This window comes from Lacerta agilis, chromosome 10, assembly GCF_009819535.1.
Source record: "Lacerta agilis isolate rLacAgi1 chromosome 10, rLacAgi1.pri, whole genome shotgun sequence".
Classification (NCBI taxonomy): domain Eukaryota; kingdom Metazoa; phylum Chordata; class Lepidosauria; order Squamata; family Lacertidae; genus Lacerta; species Lacerta agilis.
This window is the reverse complement of record NC_046321.1, coordinates 57,123,144-57,150,255: the sequence shown is the minus strand read 5'-3', so window position 1 is coordinate 57,150,255 and position 27,112 is coordinate 57,123,144. Positions and strand designations below refer to the sequence as shown.

The following is a 27,112-nucleotide window of genomic DNA, read 5'->3' as shown; positions in this document are numbered from 1 at the left end:
TCTCCAGAGGCCCCACAAGAAATTAGGTATAAGTCATACCTGTAAATTCCTTTTTGCACCGGTCTCTGACACTTTCCTCCAAGCCTTCAAGTTGTGATTTAATTTTTTCGTATTCTCGTTCTGCTTGTTCGCTTTGCCGTCTATAAGGAATAGAAACAGAGAGTACAGAAAAGTTACAGGCTGTAAAAATAAATCATTTTGCAACACAGCCATGCAAAAGGCCAGAGGGATCTTCTGAAGCTCAGTCTTTTTCTTCCTGATCTTTTAAAACTGGGAAGGCAGAGGGGTGGGCGGAAAAGAAAACAAAACAATAGGCTGGAATTTAAGCTGGAACAAAATTAACAAGGCTTTATTGATTTTACTGCAACCAGGATTGTTTAAAAATTTACCTCAAAGAATGGATTTTATTCAAAAGAAAACTATTAACTGTTGAATGAAGTTGAGTAATAATGGCTGCTGGCCTATTCCACAGTTGTTTATGAACTTGGACTAATGGCTTTGTGCTTTATCAATAACATTCTTAATGCTCAGGTTAGTTGCAGCCTTTCAACATTAGTCATGTGCAAGTCTCAATTTAAATCTCATTGCCGTAACAAGCACTCAGATTCCCCCGCCCCCCCAATATGTTTTTCTAACACGTATTCATTCAGAAGGGAAACACACAATTTTGAGTGTGAGGGACTTGTTGTGAACAAGAAACACTTGGGAGTATCCTGTAGGGTGCAAATGTGTTCAGACACTGCACAGAAACACAGAACCTGTGGAGTTTTCAGTTGTGTGACTCATATTCTGGTTTTCTGCAATCGAAACAGATTTGATTACCTCCACTCATTTTTCTGGTCTTTCGTAAGATAACTCAGATATAAAACGACGCCTCTCCTTGCAAAAATATACATTATAAATATCTCAGACCGCAAGTTCAGCATAGATTTCCCGCCTCCAGGAACGATTCCTGAATACAGGTGGTAGGAACCTAAACACCCTAAGCCTTTCCTACAAAAATACACCTGTATTTTGCATTCCAAAGTCACCCATTTTCTTCCACGAAGTTGTTCTCTGAAGACAGATATAATGACCCTTTGTTGTTTTTTAATACCATCTTAGAAAGAATCATCTGCCTTTGCTTTGACTAAAGATATACCATACATACCCACCTCCACCATGAAATGTACAGAAAATGCATGGTAAGCCAAGCACTTTAATATTTAGAAACCTTCTAAAACCGGCAGAAAGAAATGCTAGCCACATCCATCTTCCCCACATTCTGCTTAAAATATATCTTTGATTGCACATATGTACAGCTCCAAGACATAGGATGATTAGCATCAGTGATGGTTGAAAAAAAAAAGCCCTGAAGCAATGTGATATTCTATTTCACAAAGAACCGCATGTGTGAATCATCACAAATAATTTTCTGCATATTTCTCTGCAGACCCATTTCCCTTCACCACCAGCTTTTGCCTCCGGCATTTCAATAATATCTGACGACTGATAACCACATCTTACCTGTAGCAGAAGATTGAGATGATGATAATAGCCACCATGGGAATTAATACCAATGGCAGGATCAAGCCTAGTGGTATGTCACTCACTTGGGTATACTCAACTCTTCCTAGGATCCATTCTTTGAAGCCAAATTTCACCTAGATAAATAAGTGCACTTTGTAAGTTAATAATCAGGCAGCATGGTTTTTATTATGCATCATGATGTTTTAGATCTATGCCCCCTTTGTGTCCCCCACCCGGAACAACTGCACTTACGTTCTCAGATATATCCAAAGTGTATAATATATTCAAACGTAGGACAGATAAAGTCCAACCTTAAACAGTATTATGAGTGCCAAGTTAACTTGCTTACAGCATTATCCTAACCACCTCTACTCAGAAGTAAGTTCTACTGAATACAATGGGGCGTTTACCCCCAGGTAAATGGGGTGAGGTTTGCAGCCTAACTAATTTATCCTTGCTATATGCTAACAATTCAAAATAATCAAAATGGGAGAGGATGAAGGCAGGCCAGCGGGTAAGGATAGCAGCACAAACACAAACCACAGTGAAGGGATTGCCCAGCATAAAATATCAGGTTTAATTAGAAATTTCTACCCCACCTTTCAGGCTTAAAGGGACACCCAAAGTGGCTTCTAAATTATAACGCAGAAATAAAATAACAGTCACACCAATACAACCAAAACCAGGAGCATAACGTTGATGAAAACGGCAGCAAGGGGAGAGAGAATGATAAGAGGTCAAAATAAAATAAGACAAAACTATAGTAGGAGATTATAAACATAGGAAAGATTAAAAGCATGGAAATAATAAAAGAGTGTCTTTCTACTCTCCCCCAAAAGAGGAAGCTAGCTGGACCTCTCTAGGGAAGGGGGTTCTGTAAGTGGCCGACTGCCTTTAAGAGGGCCTGCTCCTGCGTGGCAGCCAACTGGACCTCAGAAAGCGGAGCAAGGCCTCAGGTGGGTGTGCAGGTTTAGTTAGGAGGTGGTAGTCCTTCACTTAGTTCTAACCCTATCTACATCTGACTGCTGCCTACAAAGCTTTCAACTCTATAAAGTTGCAAAACTTAACCCAGACTTAAACACTAAATACACAATCAAAAATCAAACACAAAACCAGCAACAAAATTATTAGATCAATCCAAACGTTTAAAAAACAACCAAATGTATGTTGACTAGACATCTAAAAGACAATAGCAAGGGGATCTGGTCACTCCTGTACACCAGGAGTAAAAGGTAAGGCAACTATGGGGCTGCTGCGCTCATCTAGCTTTCAGGCCGAGGGAGCTGGCATTTTTCCACATTCCAGTACCAATACAGTCCAGGCCCTACCAAAAGAAAGCTAACACTTGTCACACATTCTGTTTCTGAGTAAGGAGTGGCAAACATGAGAATGGTTTTCTTCTGCCCGTGCTCTTTGGAAGTACAAATCATGCGTAAAAGAAGGCTCTTTATTATTGCCACTTCAAAACAAGATGCCCTCTGTGCTGCACACCACATATGTGTTGTTAAAAAGACAGATAAATGTGACCTACGCTGAATTCTGGCAGGTTATTAACCGTATCTCTCTTCTGCCTTCTCTTGGGTGGGGGCTGCACTTCAGGTGGCTCACAGTACAAATCATTCTCCGTCAGGGTTTTGATGATGCAGGGCTCCTCTCCCACAAATGCTCGCGCCTCTTCCATCGTCATAGCTTTGTTGAGATTACTGCCCTAGACAGAAACACAGAAACACTAAGCCATCTTAGCTATCGGCTCGCTTCCTGGTGTCTGGGAGCGGAGGGCAGGAGGGGGAAGGAAAAGGATAGAAGTTTTCATGATTAATACATTCATGTTTCGCACAGTTCCATCTTAAAACCAAACAGCTGGATTTGATATGTGTGTGGAAGAGGAAATACCCTCAGGGTAGCTGACGTTCTGAGGCAAATCTATTAAGTCTTGTTCATGGAAGCTGTTCCTGCAGGGCAACAAGAGTGCCAGCCTAGATTTACAATATCCAATATCATCCCCTGGTGGCAACAGGAGGTATAAATAAGGTCAAAGAATGTCAGGAGAAAGTGCTGATAAGGACTCAATTCTTGATTTCAGCAAGAGGAAACCCCACTGACAGGAAACCTTTAGAGCAGTGTTTTTCAACCACTGTTCCGCGGCACACTAGTGTGCCGCGAGATGTTGCCTGGTGTGCCGTGGGAAAAATTTGTTTATTTGATTCCTATTCAAGAGAATTACTTTATATATAGTCAATATAGGCACAGAGTTAAATTTTTTAACATTTTCTAATGGTGGTGTGCCTCGTGATTTTTTTCATGAAACAAGTGTGCCTTTGCCCAAAAAAGGTTGAAAAACACTGCTTTAGAGGCCTATGTCAGCAGGCAAAGACAGGTCTCCCCCACCCCTAAATAGCACAAAAAGGGAATGTATGCTCCCCACATTCAGACAATACTAGTCTTTGAAAACAGTGTTTGGAATTATTCCAGTCAACCGTTTGCATCGGGTTACGGTAAACACAATTAGGAAAGAAAGCGCCAAATGCAAATATGAAATGGCAAAGCACACTGAGGGAGGTCATTTTCCTGACACACTTACCTTTGCATGAATAAGTTTATTGACTTGTTTTTTGACACCATCAGTGAAGTTTTCAAAGGTTGGATCAGCAACATACTGAAAGTCTTTCCCCACCTGATGACCATCCATTTGGAGAACCACAGTAATTCTGTAATTTTCTGGGTCCTCCAGCACTGGTGGTGATAAGAAGACTAGAGTGGTGTCATTGATCTTTGAGATGGTTTTTCCTTCAAACTAAACAAACAAACAAACAAACAGTATTGGTGATCACTGGTAGGTAAATTGTTACAATTTTTCTTTATCCTTGCCTCCCTTTGTCTCACACGTATGCAAACAAATTCAATGTGCAAGCTGTCACCTCTCTCTTGCAATCTCATATACTTTAGTCTTTTTTTTTGAAAGTTGGTATTTTTGCTACTGCAGCACTGGTAATTCATCTCTGTGTCTATCCAATTGGTAAAAAGCATGCACTACTTCATATGAATTGTTTTAGGGTGGATGATCAGCACAAAGATCCAAAATCCCCTTGGTTCCTTTAACACATTTCCAGCCTTGGAGCAGGCACAACAAATTTCCTTCTTATAGGAATTAATAGGAGGGAAATGGAGGGGAAATCTGCAAGAGCACCACATAAACATTTTCCCTAGCTTCCTCCCTGATTGGTGTGAGCCCTGCAAGGCGTGGGCATGGCAATTTGTCCCCCACAGACTCACCCTCTTCCAATTATGCCACTCAAAACCTATTAATTAAATCCTAAAGTTCTTGACCAGCTACTGAATCCACTAAAACTAACGGGAAATTTCAAGGGTTTTTGGATTAGGTACGGTTTCAGTATGAACCGACTCGGACCCTGTGTCTCTTCCACGAGAGGCTTGGAGGGCAGCAACATGAGAATGAGCCTGTGATCTTTGGATGAAGGGTGGTATAGAAATTTAATAAATGAGTAAAATACTGCCCAGGCTGTATTTCTGTACAAAGAAACAACGATGGTTACCTTTTGTACCTCCTCTGTCTGCCTCCTCCTCCTCTTCCTTGATGATCTCTCAACAAAAGGCTTAAATATAACTTTCACAGAGAAATTCTGGATAATATCAAAACCAGCTCCAACGACAGTAATATTTCGGCCTCCGCTAAAATATAAAAGCACAAATAAAATCATGTATCCCATTTTTCTCCTTCTAATGTCTACTCAGAGTAGACTCAGTGAACTTAAAAGACATTTCAAATGGGTTCATTAACGGGTCTATCCTGGAGTAGGATTAAGTTGACTGTAACCCTTAATCTGTTTCAAGTGGAGTAGTAAGTCGTGAACATTTTATTAATCTGACACATTATTCTTAAATGGAAGAGAGCTCTGCCTTTCTTGAAGGTGATGACTTCTGTTTTAGAAGAAATATACAATTATGCTACATTTATTGTGATTGCTTAGACCCAGGAGAGTTGTTATCTAATAACTACATTGAAAGCGGAGAGGGGGAAACCTTATAATTTCAGCTCATTAAGGCTGAACACTTTTTCTTACAAAAGAAATATTTCATTACCTGCAAATGCTGACTTCAGGTGTGATCTTGCTAACTGTAGGGTTTTCACTGTAGGTAAACGGTTCATTTTCTATCCTTCTTTCATTGCTTCCATGCCATACTGTTACAGGAACAGGCCCTTCCTTGCTATTTGGTCCAGTAACGCAAACTATTTCTTGCCCAAATTCGATACTAAATTAAGAAAAAAGGAGAGAGAAAAATCACATCAAGACTGACTTCTACAACCTCCCGAACCCCAGCCCACAGGAAAATGATGTCTTCATTTCCTCAAGTTAGACAGAGAATACCAGCATTATTTAGTCTTACATTTAGAATATAAAAATGGGGTTCCATTCAATATAAAGGCCACATAAGAGAAACAGTGAATGTGAATAAGCATGAACACCTGAGAAACAAAGTTCGCTAACATCCAATGCAAGTACCCCTTTGTGCTGGGTATTTGGGAAGCGGGAGAAGGGGGACGTCAAGAGAGCAAAGGAGTGATGTGACCATGATTAATTGTCTCTGGGCTTATGGCCCAGCCAAGCCCCTCCTTTAGATAGCTTTGCTCAGGGTAGTACTTTTGTTTTATTTTCAATGTCACAAGCGGCTGGGGCACTGGGAAGAGACCAGAGTCAGGGTTGGTCTCTCCCCAAACGAACCCATGGGGGAATCTCCTTAAGGGGCCTGGTGCATGAGTTAACAGCCCAACCCATCATGAGATAGGTTGAGCTGCCAGAGTGGTGCTTCAAGCCTGTCTTCTTCCAAAGACCCTCAACATGTGGGCTGCGGGTTCTGCTGCCAGCACACAGACATTCAACAATATTGGAGTGTCCCTGCCCAGATAAGCACAAATTTGTGGAAGTTAGCTTTGGACTGTTTCGACCTAATGCTTCGTATGACTTTCATCTTTCCCTAATGTCCCATTCAGATGTTTGAGGACTGCCCTCACTTTAAGGTTCTAAAACAAAATGCTATGGAAGCTTGCCTATTTTAAGTGAGATCTCTAGCCAAGGGGACCTGGTGGTCCTTTCTGAGTGCTGACGTATTTTACCAAGTAAGTGCAAAAAGCAAAGGAAGTCCTGCTTTCACTCTTCTATATACTTCTTTATGGCTCAATTAGTTTTATTTCTCTCCAATAATTTAATGTCAATTGTAGACAACCCTGACCTCCACAGCTGAAACAAACATAAGGAAAGTGCAATAGTAAAGCCCTATTTAAGTCATCAGAGTAACAGAATGAACACGACACTTGCAAACAACACTATATGCAGCTTCTGTACAAATTACCCATTTCCCTTGTCTTTTGACTGTAACATTTAAGGTGATCTTCACAATTTAAAAGCACTTTCCTAGCTCTGTTGCTCACAGCACTGCAATCTGGTACATGTTTTCAGTGTTAGGTGCTGACTTGTCTGCATCTGTTAACATGCTTCCTGAAATGCTATTTGGCACTCTAATGGCAATGCAACAATAATACTGCATTAGAAGTCATACAGAGAACCTAAACACAACAATTGCGCTTCACATTTTACTGTGCTAACCGTGTACTAGTCATTGATGGTTCAGACCATGCCATACTGTATGACCCCTTTTCAAGAAGGGTCACAATCCACGCTACATAAAAAGGAATAATCTAATGTATGCTGCTCAGGTCTTCTTGAAAGTTTGGTGATGAATAATAGCTGGTGCGGGTGGTGCTGTGGGTTAAACCACAGAGCCTAGGTCAGCAGTTCGAATCCCCGCAATGGGGTGAGCTCCCATTGCTCAGTCCCTGGCTCCTGCCAACCTAGCAGTTCAAAAGCACGTCCAAGTGCAAGTAGATAAATAGGTACTGCTCCGACGGAAAGGTAAATGGCATTTCCGTGTGCTGCTCTAGTTCGCCAGAAGTGGCTTAGTCATGGGGCCACATGACCCGGAAGCTGTACGCCGGCTCCCTCGGCCAATAAAGCGAGATGAGCGCCACAACCCCAGTGTCATCCGCGACTGGACCTAACGGTCAGGGGTCCCTTTACCTTTACCTTTAAGACCGAAATCACAACACTGTGGCAGCTTTTAGCTCAGTTGGTTAGAGTGTGGTGCTGATAACACCAAGGTTGCAGGTTTGATTCCCATATGGGACAGCTGAATATTCCTGCAATGTTTGGGTTTCTTCATATGTACGTTGTCCAGGATATTATCACTCTAAGAATCGTTAGTAATGTTTTGTGGAACAATACCCACATGGCGAATCAAGTATGAGTTATGAACCTTAGCTGAGTGTGCCCCTACTAAAATATATTCATGGGAAAGGAAGATAATGTGAGAATGACCCCTCTGAGGATTGATCTTCTGAGAGCTGTTCATCTACCGGTAAGTGGCTGCTTGATTCTAAAGTCATATACTGTGGACAAAATCAGTGTGAACTCACACTAGATTTAGATAAAGAGAGAGAAAATGTTAAGTTTCCAATGCGTCATCAGGATCTGCGGAAAACAGTCCATGGGGAAAACAATTTAGGTGGGGCTAGGGTAATTCAGAAGGACGTTAAGTTGGCTGAAAGTTCTACTGACGGAGGTTAGAAATCCACAATACAGATGGCATGACCACACTAAGAGAGGAAAGGCAGCTTTATAAGTCCTTATACTTACACACGACAGGGTACATTATCGAGGTAAACTTGAACATCTTGAATAGAGCCAGTGTCCAGGTTTGTGCCACTGATAGTTAACAATGTCCCTCCAGCTTTGGTACCAACTTGAGGACTTATTCCTGTAGGTTCAGGATCCTGTCATGAAGAAGTAAAGAACTGGTTAAATTCAGTTTTTACTCTCACAAAGGCACTTTTCTAGGTTTGGAAATACTACCATGAGGGGAAAAAATGGACCAGGGAAGAAGAAATGAAAGAGATTATGAACCGACTTCTATTTAAAGCTTACACTACTCTAAGCTGCTATTGATTTCAAGGCCTAAGCTACAACATAATGGATTAGCTGCCTGTTCATTTTTTGAGGATTTCATTTTGGGCTTACTGTTTTCAGTCATGGTTTCGGTGCTTCTTCCTCACACTTTCCTGGAATATAACTGTTATCAATGACAGGAGCAACAAAGCAAGGCCTGCAGCGTTGTGAGGCAATGTAGAATCATAGAATCATAGAGTTGGAAGAGACCACAAGGGCCATTCAGTCCAACCCCCTGCCAAGCAGGAAACACCATCAAAGCATTCCTGACAGATGGCTGTCAAGCCTCTGCTTAAAGACCTCCAAAGAAGGAGACTCCACCACACTCCTTTGTAGCAAATTCCACTGCCTAATAGCTCTCACTGTCAGGAAGTTCTTCCTAATGTTTAGGTGGAATCTTTTTTCTTGTAGTTTGAATCCATTGCTCCGTGTCCACTTCTCTGGAGCAGCAGCAAACAACCTTTCTCCCTCCTCTATATGACATCCTTTTATATATTTGAACATGGCTATCATATCACCCCTTAACCTTCTCTTCTCCAGGCTAAACATACCCAGCTCCCTAAGCCGTTCCTCATAAGGCATTGTTTCCAGGCCTTTGACCATTTTGGTTGCCCTCCTCTGGACACGTTCCAGCTTGTCAGTATCCTTCTTGAACTGTGGTGCCCAGAACTGGACACAGTATTCCAGGTGAGGTCTGACCAGAGCGGAATACAATGGTACTATTACTTCCTTTGATCTAGATGCTATACTCCTATTGATGCAGCCCAGAATTGCATTGGCTTTTTTAGCTGCTGCATCACACTGTTGACTCATGTCAAGTTTATGGTCTACCAAGACTCCTAGATCCTTTTCAGATGTACTGCTCTCAAGCCAGGTGTCACCCATCCTGTATTTGTGCCTTTCATTTTTTTTGCCCAAGTGTAGTATTTTACATTTTTCCCTGTTAAAATTCATCTTGTTTGCTTTGGCCCAGTTCTCTAATCTGTTAAGGTCATTTTGAAGTGTGATCCTGTCCTCTGGGGTATTAGCCACCCCTCCCAATTTGGTGTCATCTGCAAACTTGATCAGGGTGCCCTCAAACCCATCATCCAAGTCATTGATAAAGATGTTGAATAAGACTGGGCCCAAGACAGAACCCTGTGGCACCCCACTAGTCACTTCTCTCCAGGATGAAGAGAAGTCATTCATGAGACCCTTTGGGTTCGGTCAGTCAGTCAGTTACAAATCCACTGAATGGTAGCATTGTCTAGCCCGGATTTTACCAGCTTCTTTACAAGAATATCATGGGGCACCTAGTCAAAGGCCTTGCTGAAATCAAGATAGGCTACATCCACAGCATTCCCTTCATCTACCAGGCTTGTAATTCTGTCAAAAAATGAGATCAGATTGGTCTGACATGACTTATTTTTCAGAAACCCATGCTGACTTTTAGTGATCACAGCGTTCCTTTCTAGGTGCTCACAGACCGTTTGCTTAATGATCTGCTCTAGAATCTTTCAGGCTGACTGGGCGGTAATTGTTTGGGAAATGTGAAAGCAACCGGTTTTGATATTTGCACAGAAGGCAATTCTCCCCTCCTATTATCTGTGTGAAGGTGGCTAATTTGGAAAGTATCACTTAAAGAAGGTCTGCAAAACTTGTGATAGTCTTGAGTCAAATATAGCCCAGCACAAGCTTGATAAACTTCCTGCCTGGCACTGCAAATGTGGGAAGTTGGAAGTGGCTGGCAACATTAAATAGGTGGCAGTCCGCATCCAACTCGATGACATGTTGTGTAGGAGACCTGATTTAACAAGGGGCTTAGCAATGCTGTGAAAATGTACCGTTCTATGGTTCTGGGACCACCCAAAATTTGCTGCAAGCTCACCTACTATCAAGGCTTAAAAATTGTAACCTAAATGTACCTTGTGCCTGATTGCACAGGGCCAAATCACAAAGGCCAAATCCAGGGGTGTCTTACTCATAGAGGCTAGTGGTACAGGGTGGCAAGTTCTGGAGGGCACCAGGGAAGAGGCGGAGGCTGGACACGGCGCCTCCCGGCATCAGCTCGCCACCCTCACCATGCCGCCTGCACCGAAGCAGCACCGCACCCGGAGCCTCTGTCTGTCGTGGCCACCGTGGCACGAAGCAACCAGCTAAGCTGGGAGGCGCCGCGTCCAGCCTCCGCCTCTTCCCCACCGGAGGAGCCGCCCTCCAGCCACTGCCCGCTTCCTCCAGCCCTGCCAGCAGAGCTGTCCTCCCTAAAAAAAGGTTGACAACTCTGGGAAACGGGAGGGGGGGAAGGAGCTTTGCACCACAGCACCGGATATGCTTAAGATGGCGCTGGCCAAATCACATTGCAAAGGCCAAATCACACCAACGGTTTTTTAGAAGTGCAAAAGCCTTTAGTAAAATTAACATCTCCCATATTTTGCAATGTATCTTAGCAGAGTATTAATTGGTTCTATAGCTCATCCTCTGAAAATACGATGCAATTAAGCATAATGCCATCTCACTTTATCTGGTTTACACTTTCACAAGCCAGTTTAATCAACTTCAATCAATTAATTCAAAACTTATTCCTCTTCTGTTGTTGTTTTATATACCCCTTTCCCAAATTTGCAATATATTTTGAATAATTGGAACTAACTTCAGCCTTGCCCACAACCCTATCTTCTGTTGTCAGTTCCTTCATGCCTTTTATTCACCAAATTTATCAAAACTTTTATTTAATAGCTGGAATACCATGCGCACCACAATCCTGTGTATGTTTACTTAGAAGTAAGCTCCAGGGCAGCCTTAATGTCTCAGTGTTTAAGAACTGTCAAAGTCTTTTCATGTGGAAATGGAATTATGTATGCAGCCTTCAGAATTCAGAGCACCTAATTTAAGAAGAGGCAGACAGCTGCATAAGATTAAAATCCTTGCTCACTTTTACAAAAATGTCAACACCAGGCATCCCACAATACTGTATTGGTTTAGGGGTAAAGATAGTCTATGTATGTAGAAATGTGTAACTTTTGGGAGATGTTTTAGATGCTCTTGCAGGAGACACAAGCTTTACATAATAAAAACTTGCGGAAAACTGGAATGCAATACCACGGAACCACAAACAACATCCTTAACGCAAATGCAAGGGAAAGGTGTCTACCAATGTCTCTGTAAGCCCTTATCAATAGCTTACAACCAGCAATACATCTTGGGGGTAAAGAACTGAATTGGCACAAGGGAAACCAGATTCAAACCCTGACGTCATCATGATGCTCACCAAGAGACCTTAGATCAGTCCTACTCGCTTTCAGTCAAACTACCTCCTCACAGGGGTGGGGTGAGGATAACATCGGATAACTCCTCAAGTATGCAGTTTTGAGGTCTGGGAAGGAAGGAAGGGATGGGAGCAGCACTAGCGTTGCCATATTTCAAAAAGTAAAAACCAAGACACCCCCATAATTGTTGAGCTTTTTAGGAAAACCCGAAAGATCCAGGACAAAGCACCACCTTTCGGAAATTCCCCCCAGATGTCAATTCCGATCCTATAAACTATAAGGATCATATGGATTACAAGTTGACCCAAGCAAGAAAAAACAGGGGAGGGCACCTTCATTACATATCTTTAGGCGCCAGGCAGAAATGTTTCTCTATAATCTTTGGCTGATTAACATCCTATTAACATCCTATGGCCTTTTAAATGTGCTTGTGGGAGGGGGGTTATTGTTTTGTTTTTGTTTTATGTTCTTGTTTTGTATTTTTATGTTGTGAACTGCCTTGAGGTCTTCAGATGAAGGGTGGTACACAAATTTAAGAAATAATAAGAATAATAATGATAACAACAAAAACAACAACAACTGGAACACACATTGAAAAGCACTCATAAAAGCACTAATTTTTCAGAAGCCCAGGGAAGCAGCACTCTCTGCAGAATACATTTAATGTTCAGTTGGATTGCCCTAGAATGGAACTCAAAGCACTGCAGTGCAAGTCGTAATGATTAACATTTTGCTTTGATATTCAAGAGTACAGCACTCTTATATAAAGCCTAAGGAGCTCTTTTCAATTTTTAATTGTATGTCAGATGGTATTTACTCCCACACTAGAAGCCTGCATTGTCTGTGTGTGTCTTCAAAAACCATGTTTTCAAAAAACTATCGCATGTTGTTGCTGTCTGGTTTTTCCTTACAGCTCCCAGAAAGGAGGCAGCAGCCCTTGAAAAGTGAACTGATCCGCATGAGCTTCTCTTGCACCAGTCCAACTGAAATGAACAAAAATACTCATAACTGAGAGTGGGAAACATAGATCTAATGCAAAGTCTAGAGGGAGCCCCGTGGAATACAGGGTTACATGTATATACCAGCTTCCCAAAAACAGCTGTTAATCAGAAGGTTGGTGGTTCGAGCCCCACCCCCCAGGGATGTCTGTGGACAGGATTCCTGCATTGCAGGGAGTTGGACTAGTTGACCCTCGGGGTCCTTTCAAACTCTAAAATAATCTACGATTCTATGAATTCAGCGGTGAGAGCAGGTGCATGGACACAATGACGAAAGAGTCATGAGCTGCCCTTACTACTGAACTGGAAGTGCATACCCCATGCACACATGTTGTGTGTGCATTAGAACCAGGGTGTGTACCCATACCTGCTGAGTTAGGTAGAATAGTTGTAGTCACTTGGATATAAATCCAGAAACTAATTATACAAGATTCCCCTTTCTGAAATCCTGGAAAACCAATGGACCAATGTTCTGATTCCATATAGCGCAACTTCTTGTGACCCTAACCATGCACATACTAACAATGCTGGTTACAAAAATTATGCGCATGAAAGAGCCCTTTTGCAACATAAAAAGAAGCGCACACATCCTTGTCCTTTTAATATAATCATCTGGTGCTCAGCAAAGCTGCCTCAGCACACCTAATGTTTTCCTTAATGGGCCAATAAAGCAGGCCAATAAAGCAAGTGCTATAAATTTAATGAACGGCGCTTTTTGGAATGAAACTGCACATTGGGGTTGCATGTGAGGCTTTAAATTTCTTGCTGTTTGGTTAGATAGTGCTGATCTCACAATGAACTAGTGACATCGAGCTGGATTACCAGTATCAAACAGTTTCATATCATTATAGCTAATCAGATGGTGCAAATCTCTTCTTAAAAATGGAACAGCAATGTTTCTTGCTTGGGTCAACTTGAGCTGTTCTCAGTGATTTGTTCAGTTGAGCCAACACTGAATATGTAGTTCAGGAAAAAAATACTGTCCATAATTTGGCATTAAAGGCTGCTGCACATAATCTTACTACTTGCGGTGGCTACTCAAGAGCTACAGGACATGTGTTTATGCATGATCAGCTGCAACATCTGATAGAAAGGTTGCATTCAAAGATGAACATGCTGGAATGATCTGCTGTGAACCTCAGGACTGCGCACTATCCCTTCTTCCTCCCACAAAGCAGCAAAGGAAAAGTTTAGAAGCTCTTCTGCCCACAAACAATGCCCACAGGTGATCTCAGAAACAAAGACTGTTAAGACAACATAATACACACTAGATTGCCTGGTTTAAACTTCAGCTGCTGTGACAAAGCTGTAAAAGATCATGTCATGCTTCTGGAGATTTGAGCACCTAGCACTCATATGAATCTTAATCCCTCTAGTGTGAAGTGGTCTGTCTCCTCATGTAATAAAAAAAGCAAACCAAGTGAGAGGATGGCAGTATTAGCAAAACTACATGTAATGGCTTCACTCACACGGCATTTTTAAGAACCTTTTAATGAGGGTGAAAGAGGAGAGCGGAAAATATGGTTTGAAGCTCAACATCAAAAAAAATTATGATCATGGCCACTGATCCCATCACCTCCTGGCAAATAGAAGGGGAAGAAATGGAGGCAGTGAGAGATTTTACTTTCTTGGGCTCCATGATCACTGCAGATGGTGACAGGAGTCACGAAATTAAAAGACGCCTGCTTCTTGGGAGGAAAGCAATGACAAACTTAGACAGCATCTTAAAAAGCAGAGACATCACCTTGTCGACAAAGGTCCGTATAGTTAAAGCTATGGTTTTCCCAGTAGTAATGTATGGAAGTGAGAGCTGGACCATAAAGAAGGCTGATCACCGAAGAATTGATGCTTTTGAATTATGGTGCTGGAGGAGACTCTTGAGAGTCCCATGGACTGCAAAAAGATCAAACTTATCCATCCTTAAAGAAATCAGCCCTGAGTGCTCACTGGAAGGACAGATCCTGAAGTTGAGGCTCCAGTACTTTGGCCACCTCATGAGAAGAGAAGACTCCCTAGAAAAGACACTGATATTGGGAAAGATGGAGGGCACAAGGAGAAGGGGACGACAGAGGATGAGATGGCGGGACAGTGTTCTTGAAGCGACTAGCATGAGTTTGGCCAAACTGTGGGAGGCAGTGAAAGATAGACGTGCCTGGCGTGCTCTGGTCCATGGGGTCACGAAGAGTCGGACACGACTGAACGACTGAAAAACAACAAATGTGCTGGTGCCTGATGCTGAAATTGCAGGCACTTTGCTCTTTCCCTGCTCCTGCTGTGCTGCTGTGAAGTAAGCTATGGTCTGGGTTAGTGTTGCAGACAAATTTCAGGAGCTTGCTTCCCCCAAACAAACCATGAGTGGTAAGCCAAGAATAAACCTTGGTTACTGTTTACGGTTTGTTCGGTGAGAATCAAAGCATGACCCAAAGTTCAGAGGTAACACTAAGTTTGTTTGCAAGTGAACAGTGGGTGGCCTGTGATTTCAGAAGCAGGCAGTAGCACACTACCTGTTCCTATAGTTTATTTTAAGTATGGTTTAATGTGACATGCAAACCAGGCCAGAGACTGATTGATGATACTTGACGTTCTTGTATACTGGGTGTGTAAAACCAATGGGGAAATTATGGCAGAGAGGGGAAAAATATCTCTTCTTTCTGCCCAGTAAAAGAACAGCAGAGTTTTCTGTAAAATTTATTTAGTTGTGTCTTATCCTAATTCTATGGACCAAATGAAATGTTAGTTATGGCATGATGACCCTACAGATTTCAGACACGAATTGTTAGCCTGGTGTCCATTTACAGACACACCTCCAAGGCAAAAGTGGAGGCGGTCAAAGAATGTCTATCTCCTTTTAGAATAAATTTATCTACAGTGGTACCTCGGGTTACATACTTAATTGGTTCTGGGGTGCTGTTCGTTACCCGAAAAGTACGTAACCTGAATGGCGATATTGCGCATGCGTGAACCGGAGTACGTAACCCGAAAAAACGTAACCCGAAGCGGACGTAACCCGAGGTACAGCTGTATTTCTCTTTTAGCTGGGTGAGAGCAGGGGGAAAGAAAATATAATTAGCTGAGAATTGGTGTGAAAAGTCACAAGGAAGGAAAAGAAACTACCCACAGCATGGTGACCTCATTAAATTAACAGTTCAATTCTTTCTTTTCCTCTTGCACTGAATCTTCCCAGTAACTGTAAGGGAAATTTTCAGCTAAAATGCAAGTTATGCTTTTCAAGCCAAAAACCTTTAACAGCTGTCATTTTGGAATGATAAAAGAATGGAGATCCTGGAAGAAGAAAGAGTCACATGTAACTCCGCAGTAATGAAAATTAGAAATGCAATGCTGCTATTATTATTAATAGCAAGAGCTAGAATTACACAGTGGAAGTCTCACATGCTGCAAGCTGCCCACTCCTGCCATGGACCGACAATACAGATTTGGCATGCATGCCCCTCGTTTTCCAATTCTTGCCTCGCATTCTACAAATACCCAACTCCTTCCTTCTTGTGACTTGACCACATCTACTTCCTCTATGTGGTTATTCAGCGTGAAAGCTGAAATAGCCCAGGCAGAAAAATGAATCCTCAAGAGAATAACCTAACCTTGACTTCCCATATGACACATTTCACTAGTTTTGTTTTAAATACCAAAAGTGACAGCTGAATTTAAAAATAACCCCGTACGTTGTATCTATCCATGTACACTTACCTATGCCTTATAAACACTATAAGGTCCTGAGAGTTTTAGGGCTGTATCTGCAGCAAGGCAATTAAAGGCCTATCCTTTGGCATGGTGACAAGGGGGCTAACTGTATCTCTCACATGACTTACATCATGCTGTCTGTGCCAGAGACTCTATTTATGGAATTAAGCAACCCAACTGAATTTTTTAAAAGGATTTCTACTATCATTAGGTACCGTTCAGTGACTATGCACCCATTCTCCCCATTAAGATTACCGGTTCAGCAGGAAGCTATGAGCGGTTTCTTGAAGTATGGCCCATTTCAAAGCCAAATATGTTTTTCTGAGGGTTGGCTGAGGATTCAAGCAGGGGTCATAGAATCGTAGAGTTGGAAGAGACTACAAGGGCCATCCAGTCCAACCCCCTGCCAAGCAGGAAACACCATCAAAGCATTCCTGACAGATGGCTGTCAAGCCTCTGCTTAAAGACCTCCAAAGAAGGAGACTCCACCACACTCCTTGGTAGCAAATTCCACTGCCGAACAGCTCTCACTGTCAGGAAGTTCTTCCTAATGTTTAGGTGGAATCTTCTTTCTTGTAGTTTGAACCCATTGCTCTGTGTCTGGAGCAGCAGAAAACAACCTTTCACCCTCCTCTATATGATATCCTTTTATATATTTGAACATGAACGTTTGGATTGCTGTAAGCTGAACCGAAATAAATATAATGAAGAACTCTGGCCGGAAGTTTCAACCAAAAAGATGCATTTACTCGTGAGTAAATACAAATGTAGTATCAATCCTGTTAAGAATTACAGTCTTAAATGAAGAAATAGTTTCACATTGAAAAATCCCTTGAAAGTCTTTTAGAAGTTGATGTAAGGGCTTCAGCTGGCAATATTAAGGAAGGCGTCTACGCCGAAACGGGGCCCTGTCCTGGTCTCCAGTTGTCTCATTATACATCTGACACGCATCGTAGAAGCCCTTACATCAACTTCTAAAAGACTTTCAAGGGATTTTTCAATGTGAAACTATTTCTTCATTTAAGACTGTAATTATTAACAGGATTGATACTACATTTGTATTTACTCACGAGTAAACAGCATCTTTTTGGTTGAAACTTCCGGCCAGAGTTCTTAATTATATTTATTTCAGTGTAAGCTGAACCGAGGCAGGCACAACCCACCCTCCTCCAATCTTGTCCCTTGCGTCTCACTGCACCTTTAGCTGTCCACTGGATGCTACTCCTCTCTCAAGGCAAAACCCAAACCTCACTTTGGGTTAGGAGGGCAGTTTCAGCCAGTGCATGGCTTCCAATGAAGACTCTAGCAGGCTGTCTATCCAGTGGAAAGTGATGCGCAGAGCATCTTCTTCTATTGTGCAATTTGTGGATTACAAACTCCAAAGCCCTGGCAGTAAATGATGCTCTGTGCTCTTACCTGGGCAGTCCCCCAGGACCCTCCAGTCTTCCCTGGCTATCTATACAAGCTACTAACATATCCTCCTTCCCCAAGGTGGGACTTTTTTTTGCCTTCGAAGAAGTGGGTGAAGTAGCAGGCAGAGGATGGCTTGAAGCTGCGTCCCTTGAGCGTAAAGTCAAATGCCCTAAGAGTCCCTTTGTGACTGGATGAGTGTGGGAATACGTTTTAAGGTGCTCCTACACCTGTTTGCTTTAAGGTAACCTTCCGCGCTTTGCACGGAAGGCAAGGAGATCCGGCAGAGGTTGCTGCCCGGATCCCTCCGCGCTTGGGGCAAAGCGCGCCAAGACAAGCTTCATTAACGGTCAGTTAAGAGTTTCCCGCCCAGAAACTCACCTAGATACAACATTGTGATTGGTTATTGACAATGTTATGACGATGTTTAACTTCCTAATAAATAGCCCCTGCTCTCTGTAGCGGTGTGGAGTGCGCGCGAGACAAGCCAAGCGAGAACATCCGTGCGAGACAAGCTAGAGAGAAACCGAAAGAGAAACCAAGCCGCACAGAGCAGTAGAGCGCAACTTCACCATTGACTGCAGTCTCTTAGTCTTTATCTCATTTTATTTTGAAAGTTTATTTGGCCTTCTTAGTTTTGGCTGCTTCTTTAGCTTTGCCTATCTTTCCTATCCGGAAACCTCCGGAACCTTCAGAAACCTTCAGAACTCCCAACAACAATCTCACGACCTTCAGGTTCATAACCAGCAGACCCTTTCATGGCCAGTGGGAGCAGGAACTCCGGGAATTACTGGTCGTCCCAGATGCTGGTTATCCCCACAGATGAGCAATAGACCTTTAAGGGATGGAAGCATGTTTGGATGAGCACAAGGCTGCCCATCCATCTCTTTTCTGTCTTCTGTAGTACAGGTGCTGTATCCACATTATTTATAACAGGCTGTCTCTCTATTATATTTAGTAGACTTAGGCATTCTGTTTCAGCAGAATCTCCAAGGTTCCAAAGGAAGGAATAAAAACCAATGCACTGTTTATACACTTATGTTTGACCCAGTGAAAAATGGAAAACAAGATACTATGTGTTAAATAAGGTAAGCTATTGACAAGGACAGACTCACCTGATATGTAAACTGCACTTCGTTTGTTGATCTGCCTTGTTGTCCATTTACATCAACTTCAATTTCACCTTCTTTTGCTTCTGGCACGCTTCCAACCTCACATACAATCCTAGTTGGAAACAAGGCAAGCTTGTACATAAAAGATCTAAATTGATATATATATATTTCCTGCAGTCCATTCTTAAATAAAATAAAATCTAACAATTAAATAAGACACCATTATAGAAGCCTCAAAAGTAATACAAGGTGAAATAAACTAGAATCAAATGATTTTAAATCTCTGGGAGAAGAGAAGGTAAAGGGACCCCTGACCATTAGGTCCAGTCGTGTCTGACTCTGGGGTTGTGGCGCTCATCTTGTGTTACTGGCCGAGGGAGCCGGCGTACAGCTTCTGGGTCATGCGGCCAGCATGACAAAGTCACTTCTGGCGAACTAGAGCAGCGCACAGGAACACCATTTACCTTCCCGCCGGAGCGGTACCTATTTATCTGCTTGCACTTTTGACGTGCTTTCGAACTGCTAGGTTGGCAGGAGCTGGGACCGAGCAACGGGAGCTCACTCCATCGCGAGGATTCAAACCTCTGACCTTCTGATCAGCAAGCCCTAGGTTCTGTGGTTTAACCCACAGCACCACCCGCGTGTAGAAACCATTAAAAAATGGCACACCATTCCTTTTTACAAGATGAATTTACAGGCTTATTTCTCAAAGAAATAGAAAAACCCAGACTCACACCTTGATTTCCCCATTGGAGGTGCATTCTCCCCCCCCCCACCAGATGGGTTGTTTTTTGTTTGTTTTTGGCAGATGTATTCTGCAACATGTCATGATGCAATACGAGTGCATCAATGATGGATTTATATGGAACCGTTCGCACATCTTTTTACTTTACTAGTTGTTCTGCAATACTTCCTCAATACTACTGCATTATTGCCATCTGGGGGACAATCATATGCTGCAGCGCAACAATAGAACACCCCACCCCCCTGAATGTTTGCATTGTGTAACAGGGTTGTAGTAGGAAGCTATGGGACAAGAACTGATGGGAAACAAAGAAAGTCTGACCAACGCAAAATGTTTTGCAGGTGCAAACAGTATTGAAAGCATATAACCGCCCCAATACAACCCAATACAACCACTGTTGTTTTAAAAAAAATGTGTGCAAGGTTGTAAATGTTTAATATATGAGACTTTCCTGAAGTGACGCCATTGGAAATGTAAGCTGCATGAGATTACTTACAAATGCCTCCAGTTCAAAATAAATTAGTGCATAATCGAGTCCGGATAAGCAACAAACAAGTTAGAGCTTTAAGATCATAAATATAAAGGTGGCTGTTATTACAAGTCTCTTACATAATTACATGCATAAAGTACAACAGAATAAGCATAAACATTGCAGTTGTCTCTAGAATTACAGCTAAACACATTAAATAGCGACAACTCATTACCATACAGAAATGCTGAAGAAGTTATATATTTAAAGCAACCAACTGCCATTTTTGTCAGGACAGTTGTTTTATATCACATTTCTATGAACCTGCAGTAAATAGATAAAAACAAACAAACTGGCATCCAAAACATTAGAGAATTACTTACTTGGTAGAAACAGAGTAGAATTGTTCTCTAAAGATACATTCAGTGCCTGCCACTGTTATACTTTTGACATCTTCAGCGTTTATGCCCAAATTAGATCCCATTATTGTCAACAAAATTCCACCGCTCAGTGGTCCATTATTTGGTTTAATCTGAGCATAAAGAAAACATGCTTTAAAAGTCGCAATATTATTTTAATAACCAACCAGCAGCTTAAACAATAAGTTCACAGACTCAAAGGAGGAATACAAGTGGTTTGGGGTTTAAGATTTCAGTTTTGGCCAGAAATCTGGAAAATTTCCATTTTTTATTCTGGTTGTAGTGGATGGGCATGCAAACTCTGAGATTATGTATCAGTTGAACCCTACAACTAGTGGCAAGGGTGGTTAGGAAATCTTGACATTTTTACCCTATTTGTGCAGTTTTTAGAATAAGGAGTCCTTGCCCTTTGTGGTATAGCTAACAAAACCTGTCTAGCCTTAGAAGTAATTCAAGCTTAGTCTGCCACAGTATAACAGCTATAGTTCAATGGTTTTTCAGAACACTTTTGTTGCTCTAACACCCTCCTAAGACCCACAGGCATATATCCATGCACAAATGGTTTGTCTTTGTTCTCCACATAACTTTATATCTCCTGTGTTAAAAACGTACAGTGAGAGCTCAACACATTCCTCTGCACCAAAAGGGGCATTTATCACTCTGGCAAGTTTTCAGAACCACCCCATTTGACTCTAGAACAATAGTTTTTGTACTGTTGTCAATGTGGACACCTTGGAGCATTTACCGGTAGGTACTTCCTGAGAGCGATGATATTTTATATCCTACGGAGTACCACAAAGTACTCAACTGAAATATCAAATTGGTTTTTCTAAGAATTGAAAGGTAGGGAGCTACAAGCCTTTGTGTCTAGGCAGGGAAAAAAAAAAACCATCTGCTTTACAAGAGTTTCATGTCCTAGGGGTATATTGAAGACTCCCGTTGATATTTATTTTTCCCCTTTAAGGAGAATGATGCACGGTTTCTTAAATATAAGATTTTACTATGAGGATGTATTGCAACAGAGTTATACCTGTTAAGGGACTGTGGTAAAAGAAGGGCAGTGCAGAGTGCCAAGGGATGTAGATCAGGAATGGCCAACTGTGATACAGAAATAGTGGAGATGCCCAGGCCAAAGATAGGCCAAACAGATTTTCACAGGGCTTCTGATCTCCCTTCTCTAACTGGCATCCCTCCCTGCTCTGAGGATGAACTTCAGAGGACTCTGAGGCCTGCCTTACTGCCTCTGCCCTGAGAACCTGAATTTTCCGACCTATTGGGCTCTAGATGCAAAAAGTATGTGAAAGAAGGCAGGAAATGATAAAAATGCTGGCAGTCGGAGATCAGCAACACTGGTGGACTTTCTGTGGCCTCTTCTGTTATGTGGCTGCCTACTCCTTAGAAATCCTAATTGCCGTTTTGAAAAACAACAACTGAGAGCCAACAAATTTTTACTGTAAAATGTCGAGTCTAACGCTCTTCCCAATATTATAAAATCAATAACAAGCCGCATCATTTCAAATACCTGACGGAAAATGGAATTCTACTATACTTCATTACAACACCGGGTTATAACTATTATATATAGCATTCCTGCCTAGAGTAACATTTCATCCAGTTTATAACTGTGTTGTGGTTGATTAAAGAACCCGATGGTGTCTCCTTTTAATAGAAAAAAATACTGAAACATTTATTTAGTTGAGTGAACTACCTCTGAAGCAGGTTCCTAACAGGCAGAGATACCTTTTGATGTACCACTCTGCTTACAAATGTTCTTTTTAATGTTCTGCTACAAATTTAGAACTGTGGAACTAGTTAGAGAAGCTGAAGGCCGCAGGATTGCCACGTGTCCTCTTTTCCCAGGACACGTCCTCTTTCTTATGATGAGAGAGTTGTCATAGAGATCCATAGTTAAAAGTAGAAGTCGGCAAATGTGTCCTCTTTTTTTCTCTTCAAAAAAATGGCAACCTTAAGGGGGACTAGACTTGTTGAACTAAAGCTCTTTGGAAAGCCAGAAAATGTAAAAAGCTATCTGGGCAGAGCAAGGTATTTAAGGGTTGAAGCTGCAGACTCTCCTAATCATAACTGTTTTAACACAATGCCTGAATAATGTAATTGTATTAGTCTGCCTTTCTACCTTATCGTCACTAGCTGCTAGCAATGTACAGTGATGATTATATCATCTCACACACTGTGCTGTTCAGCTGCAACATTCTTGGCTTTGTTAAACGGAGATTGTTATGTCTGAACCAGCTTATTGGGTTAAGTCAGATGCTATGAGGAAGTAAGGAGAGCAAAGATGGACCAGCAGTATGTCCACACATCTCGTAAAGTTCAGCCCCTTAGTGGTACAAGAAATGTAATGGCATGCCTCCTTCCTTAGCTGCTCTGGTGACATAGCTACTCTCTCGTGCCAGTAATACCCCTTCCTGGGATATGAGACAAGGCAGGCAAGGCAGGCAACTATGCTATGCTATGCTATGCTATGCTATGCTATGCTATGCACCCCTCCCATGTTACCTAGGAGCAGCCTGCCACTGCAGCACTACTGGAAGACTCTCCTAGGATATAGGTATGTAACCTTTTCCTTTTGGTTTGTTTAGTCAAAAAGCCAGTTCTAATGCCCCACTAGCACAGTGATTATTCACCACCTGGATCCTAAAGAAACTGACAGAGTCTCTTTACTATGGGACTTCACAAGTTTGCAACAGTTCTTCAGAATTCCATAAATGCTTTGCAAGCTGACTCGGGTTGACTTCATGCTATGTTATGAACGATGCAGAAATTACCATAGTAATGACTGGAGGAGGGCAGGTGCTAGTGGCAGCAGCACACCGGCTAGCGTAAACACAGCTGTCGTCACACCAGACACACTGATACGCAGGATTAGCCGCGAGACACAAGCTGCAGTCATCACGACCATAGGAACAGCTGTATAGAGTCACTGTAAAAATGGAAAACAAATCATATACATGTTTCTAGCGCCAGTTACTATTACACCACTCAGAGAAATTCAAAGTCACATAAATCTTGATGTGTATCCAACAGGGCAGCATCGTTAAGGTACAATCATGGCTCTCACAAATACCACAATCTGTGACTAACTACCAACTCAGCTGCTTGAGGAAATAACTGTGACAGGAGCACTGGCGGAGGAACAGGAGTGCGGGGGGAGCGGACTGCCTCGGCAACACTATTCCGGTAGGGTGCCATCACGGTGGCCCCCTGGACAGGCCCCCCCTGCATGCCACCCCCCACAGGCAGCATGCCACGCCCCCAGAATGCGTGCCACGCCCTCGTGGGCGGCATACCATGCCCCCGCAGGTGGCATGTCACAACCCGGGGGGCTCCAGCCACGCCCCTGCCTCCTCTCCGCCCCTGGTAGCGGAGCATGCAGCTTCACCACTGGGCAGGAGCAGCCCTGTTCTCCTAGCCTGGGCATTGTCATCTGCTCTCTGAGTGCAGGAGGAAGGTGCTTCCAGGTGAGTGTTGCTTTTTGCAAAAATGTGAGAACTGCCATGGACGGAGGAATGCAACTCATCAAGCCTCCTCCCGAGGGTATTCCAACTGCTACCAGATCAGCTCTCCAAGGAAAGAACTGTGCAGCAGGAGCAATTTTTTCCTCTTCCTTCCTGCCTAACCTGTCCGCCTGCCCCCCCCCAAAGTGTGTTATGCATTTTAGAATGTAGACTTGAGGGCATGGGACTCCCTCTCTACTGCTTTCTGTAAGCTGCTCTGGGAGGGCCCCCCCTTTTTGCAAAAGGCATAGAAAGGAGCATAAATGCTGCAAATAAATAACGAATGAGCGACTCAATCAATCTTCGCGTCTTATCACCTTTCTGACTTTCAGTAATGTGGTTAAGTGTCCTAGCCACACAGCTTCATCAAATTATTGATACATTAATGCACTCTTAATGATTACTGTAACTTGCAAAGGAAAGTAAGATAATGGGGGGGGGGGGGAGAGAGAGACAGAAAGCAAAATAATGGGGCCCTTCAGTTTTGGTTTTATTGCATTCAGTGGCCTGACCAGGCTCATGTACAGACAGACCACCAGTTCTGGGGTTGGAAAGAAATTTCGTGCAGATCAAAGTGGGAGGAGACCATGGAAGCTTTGTTGTTGTGTTGCCTTCCTGTGCAGCACAAGTGTGAGCTCCTATGCTTAAGCCATCTAGTGATACTTGTTTAGCAGATTAGCCTTTCCGCAGATTAGCACATTTTTTTCCCTGAACTGTCAGGACGGCAAATAGTCAGACGGTTCTACCTTTGGGCAGGGGAACTGAAAAACAAGTGACCAGAAGAAGTTCCTTTGTTAGCAGTAGATTTAGATTCAGCTGAGATGTTATTTCAAATGAAATGCACTTGGGTTGACGGGCAATGAGAGTTGTAGGGGTGCTATGTTTAGAGGTTTTCAATATGCAAGTTCATTCTTGTCTGGAGAGCTTTCTCATCAATCTCAGATGTCTGGAGCAAAAAAAGATAGCTATTCATAGTTAGCTTTAAGATAAACAGACCACACTAAAGCTTCCAAAAATTCTACAACTTATTGTTGCGTCGTGAAAAGCAGAATTCAGACAGCGTAGTGCAATAATATATATTCATATACACGCCAAGATGGTTCAACTTATGCCTCCACCCAAGGACCATGTAGCAAGGACCAAAGGTTGATGAATGGGGTCACAGACCAGGATCGAGAGGGCACTGGGGAGCACTGGAACCATGATAAAGGATGCCCTGCCACTTCTGGTTATCATGGCCATGAATCACAGAGGAAAACATAGCACCTCTTATGCCTGTAACGGCTGTGTGTTCACTGAGGGGTAAAGTTAAGAACAGAATTTGTAATATGTGGAGTCCTTCTGAGATCCAAGCCATACACCAAACTTGACTGAAGAGCATCATGGCCTAATTCCAGAACATGCACAGTAAATCCAGAGTGCTGTATAATTAGGACCATGAACCAAGTTGGAAGTAACGACTCTCAAGCCTTTGCGTTTGAGCACGTTTTGATGGGCACTCAGATCACTAACTTAACTGGAAACAATTAGCGCTCAAGTTTACTAACTATAACATTTTGGTTCTAACAAAATAAAAAGTAGAAAAAAATTCCTTCCAGTAGCACATTAGAGACCAACTAAGCTCATACCAAGAACAAACTTAGTTGGTCTCTAAGGTGCTACTGGAAGGAATTTTTTTATTTTTTTATTTTGTTTTGACTATGGCACTGGCAGACCAACATGCCTACCTACCTGTATTTTAGTTCTAAGTAGCTAAAAAAGAAAAAGCTGAATATAAGGGGGGGCTCCCTTCTGATTATTTGGCTCAACAAAGCTATAATTAACCTTCCTGACTAGCACGGGAGGAATGGGAAGAAGTCCTCAGAGCTGACAATTTCAGAATAACTCACATTACACTAAAAAACAGTTATAGTGCATTACTGTGTTCTGAAACCAGTCTTCTTTAAAAACAGCTCCCACTTGCTCAGCATGAGCCACTGTGTTTATTCAAAGTAGTTAAACTTGCTAGCTGAGCAGAAGCTTGCTTATTTATTAACTGTGAATCAGAAACTTGGGTTCCGTTTCCTTCTCGGTTGCAAGACATAATCCGCTTGCCAACCTATTCAAGGTAATATGCTTGCACACATGATGCTGAGCAGCAAGACTTCAATGCTTGTCCTGCAATCAGTGACTAACTGGATGGAAAACTGAACAAGGCTGACCAGGGCTGGTCAAGGCACTGACCGCCAGAGACTAAGCACAAGATGGCAACCCTTCCTGTCATGTACAAAAGCTTACCAGATTGGTAGCTGAATCTTCTGGAAACAGGACTGAGGGTTGTCCTACTCAGAGCAGACCCACTGAAAATAATGGGCATAACTAAATTAAGTCCATTAATTGAAATGGGTCTAGTCCGAGTATAACTTAGTGGGATACAACCATGTATCCTTTGCTACCGTAGGCTGGCTTAGGTGGTTCCGTCAGGCTGTGTGGCACACACAGGTTTGTCCTCAGACACCCTGCTGTCACAACCTCAGTATATCCAGCCCTGACTGTAACAACTTATGCTGAGCTTATAAGGCTGGCATATTGGGGCTGGAAAAGAGAACTCATGGCTTAACTGTTAACCAAGGCGATATGGCAATCAAACTGCAAATCCCACATTCCCCAAATTATTTTCCACAAAGTTACCAACTTCAACAGATAGGAAATATTTTTTTAAAAAAAAGAGCAAGAAAAGGAAGAATAAATGTTCTCTCTCTCTCTCTCCTGATTTATCAGCTAAAATAAGAAACAGGCTTTGCCTTTCTTAGCCTTACACTAATAAAGATTATTAACTGAATACTTGAAATTAAGATTCTATAACATTTAAAGAGGCTCTTTATTTAAATGCATGTTAGAAGGTCCCCCCCCCCGAAGTGGTATACCACTATATATAGAGAAAGGGGTGTGTGTGTGATTTTTCAAATACATCTATGGGACAGTGCCCCAAA

General features: G+C 42.4%; 1 protein-coding gene across 2 annotated transcripts in view; it reads right to left on the bottom strand.

Annotated features, from left to right (window-relative positions):
* PLXNB2 (plexin B2) overlaps positions 1-27,112 on the bottom strand; it is a 164,755-nt gene that overhangs the window by 32,591 nt on the left and 105,052 nt on the right. For both annotated transcript variants that reach the window (XM_033161665.1, XM_033161666.1), the window contains exons 13-22: positions 23,412-23,566; positions 20,590-20,738; positions 18,996-19,104; positions 8,220-8,356; positions 5,611-5,781; positions 5,064-5,199; positions 4,091-4,303; positions 3,041-3,217; positions 1,507-1,643; positions 40-140 (exon numbers count right to left, since the gene is read on the bottom strand). In XM_033161665.1, the coding sequence (XP_033017556.1) occupies positions 40-140; positions 1,507-1,643; positions 3,041-3,217; positions 4,091-4,303; positions 5,064-5,199; positions 5,611-5,781; positions 8,220-8,356; positions 18,996-19,104; positions 20,590-20,738; positions 23,412-23,566 (1,485 nt within the window). The remainder of the gene's footprint in view (positions 1-39; positions 141-1,506; positions 1,644-3,040; positions 3,218-4,090; positions 4,304-5,063; positions 5,200-5,610; positions 5,782-8,219; positions 8,357-18,995; positions 19,105-20,589; positions 20,739-23,411; positions 23,567-27,112) is intronic.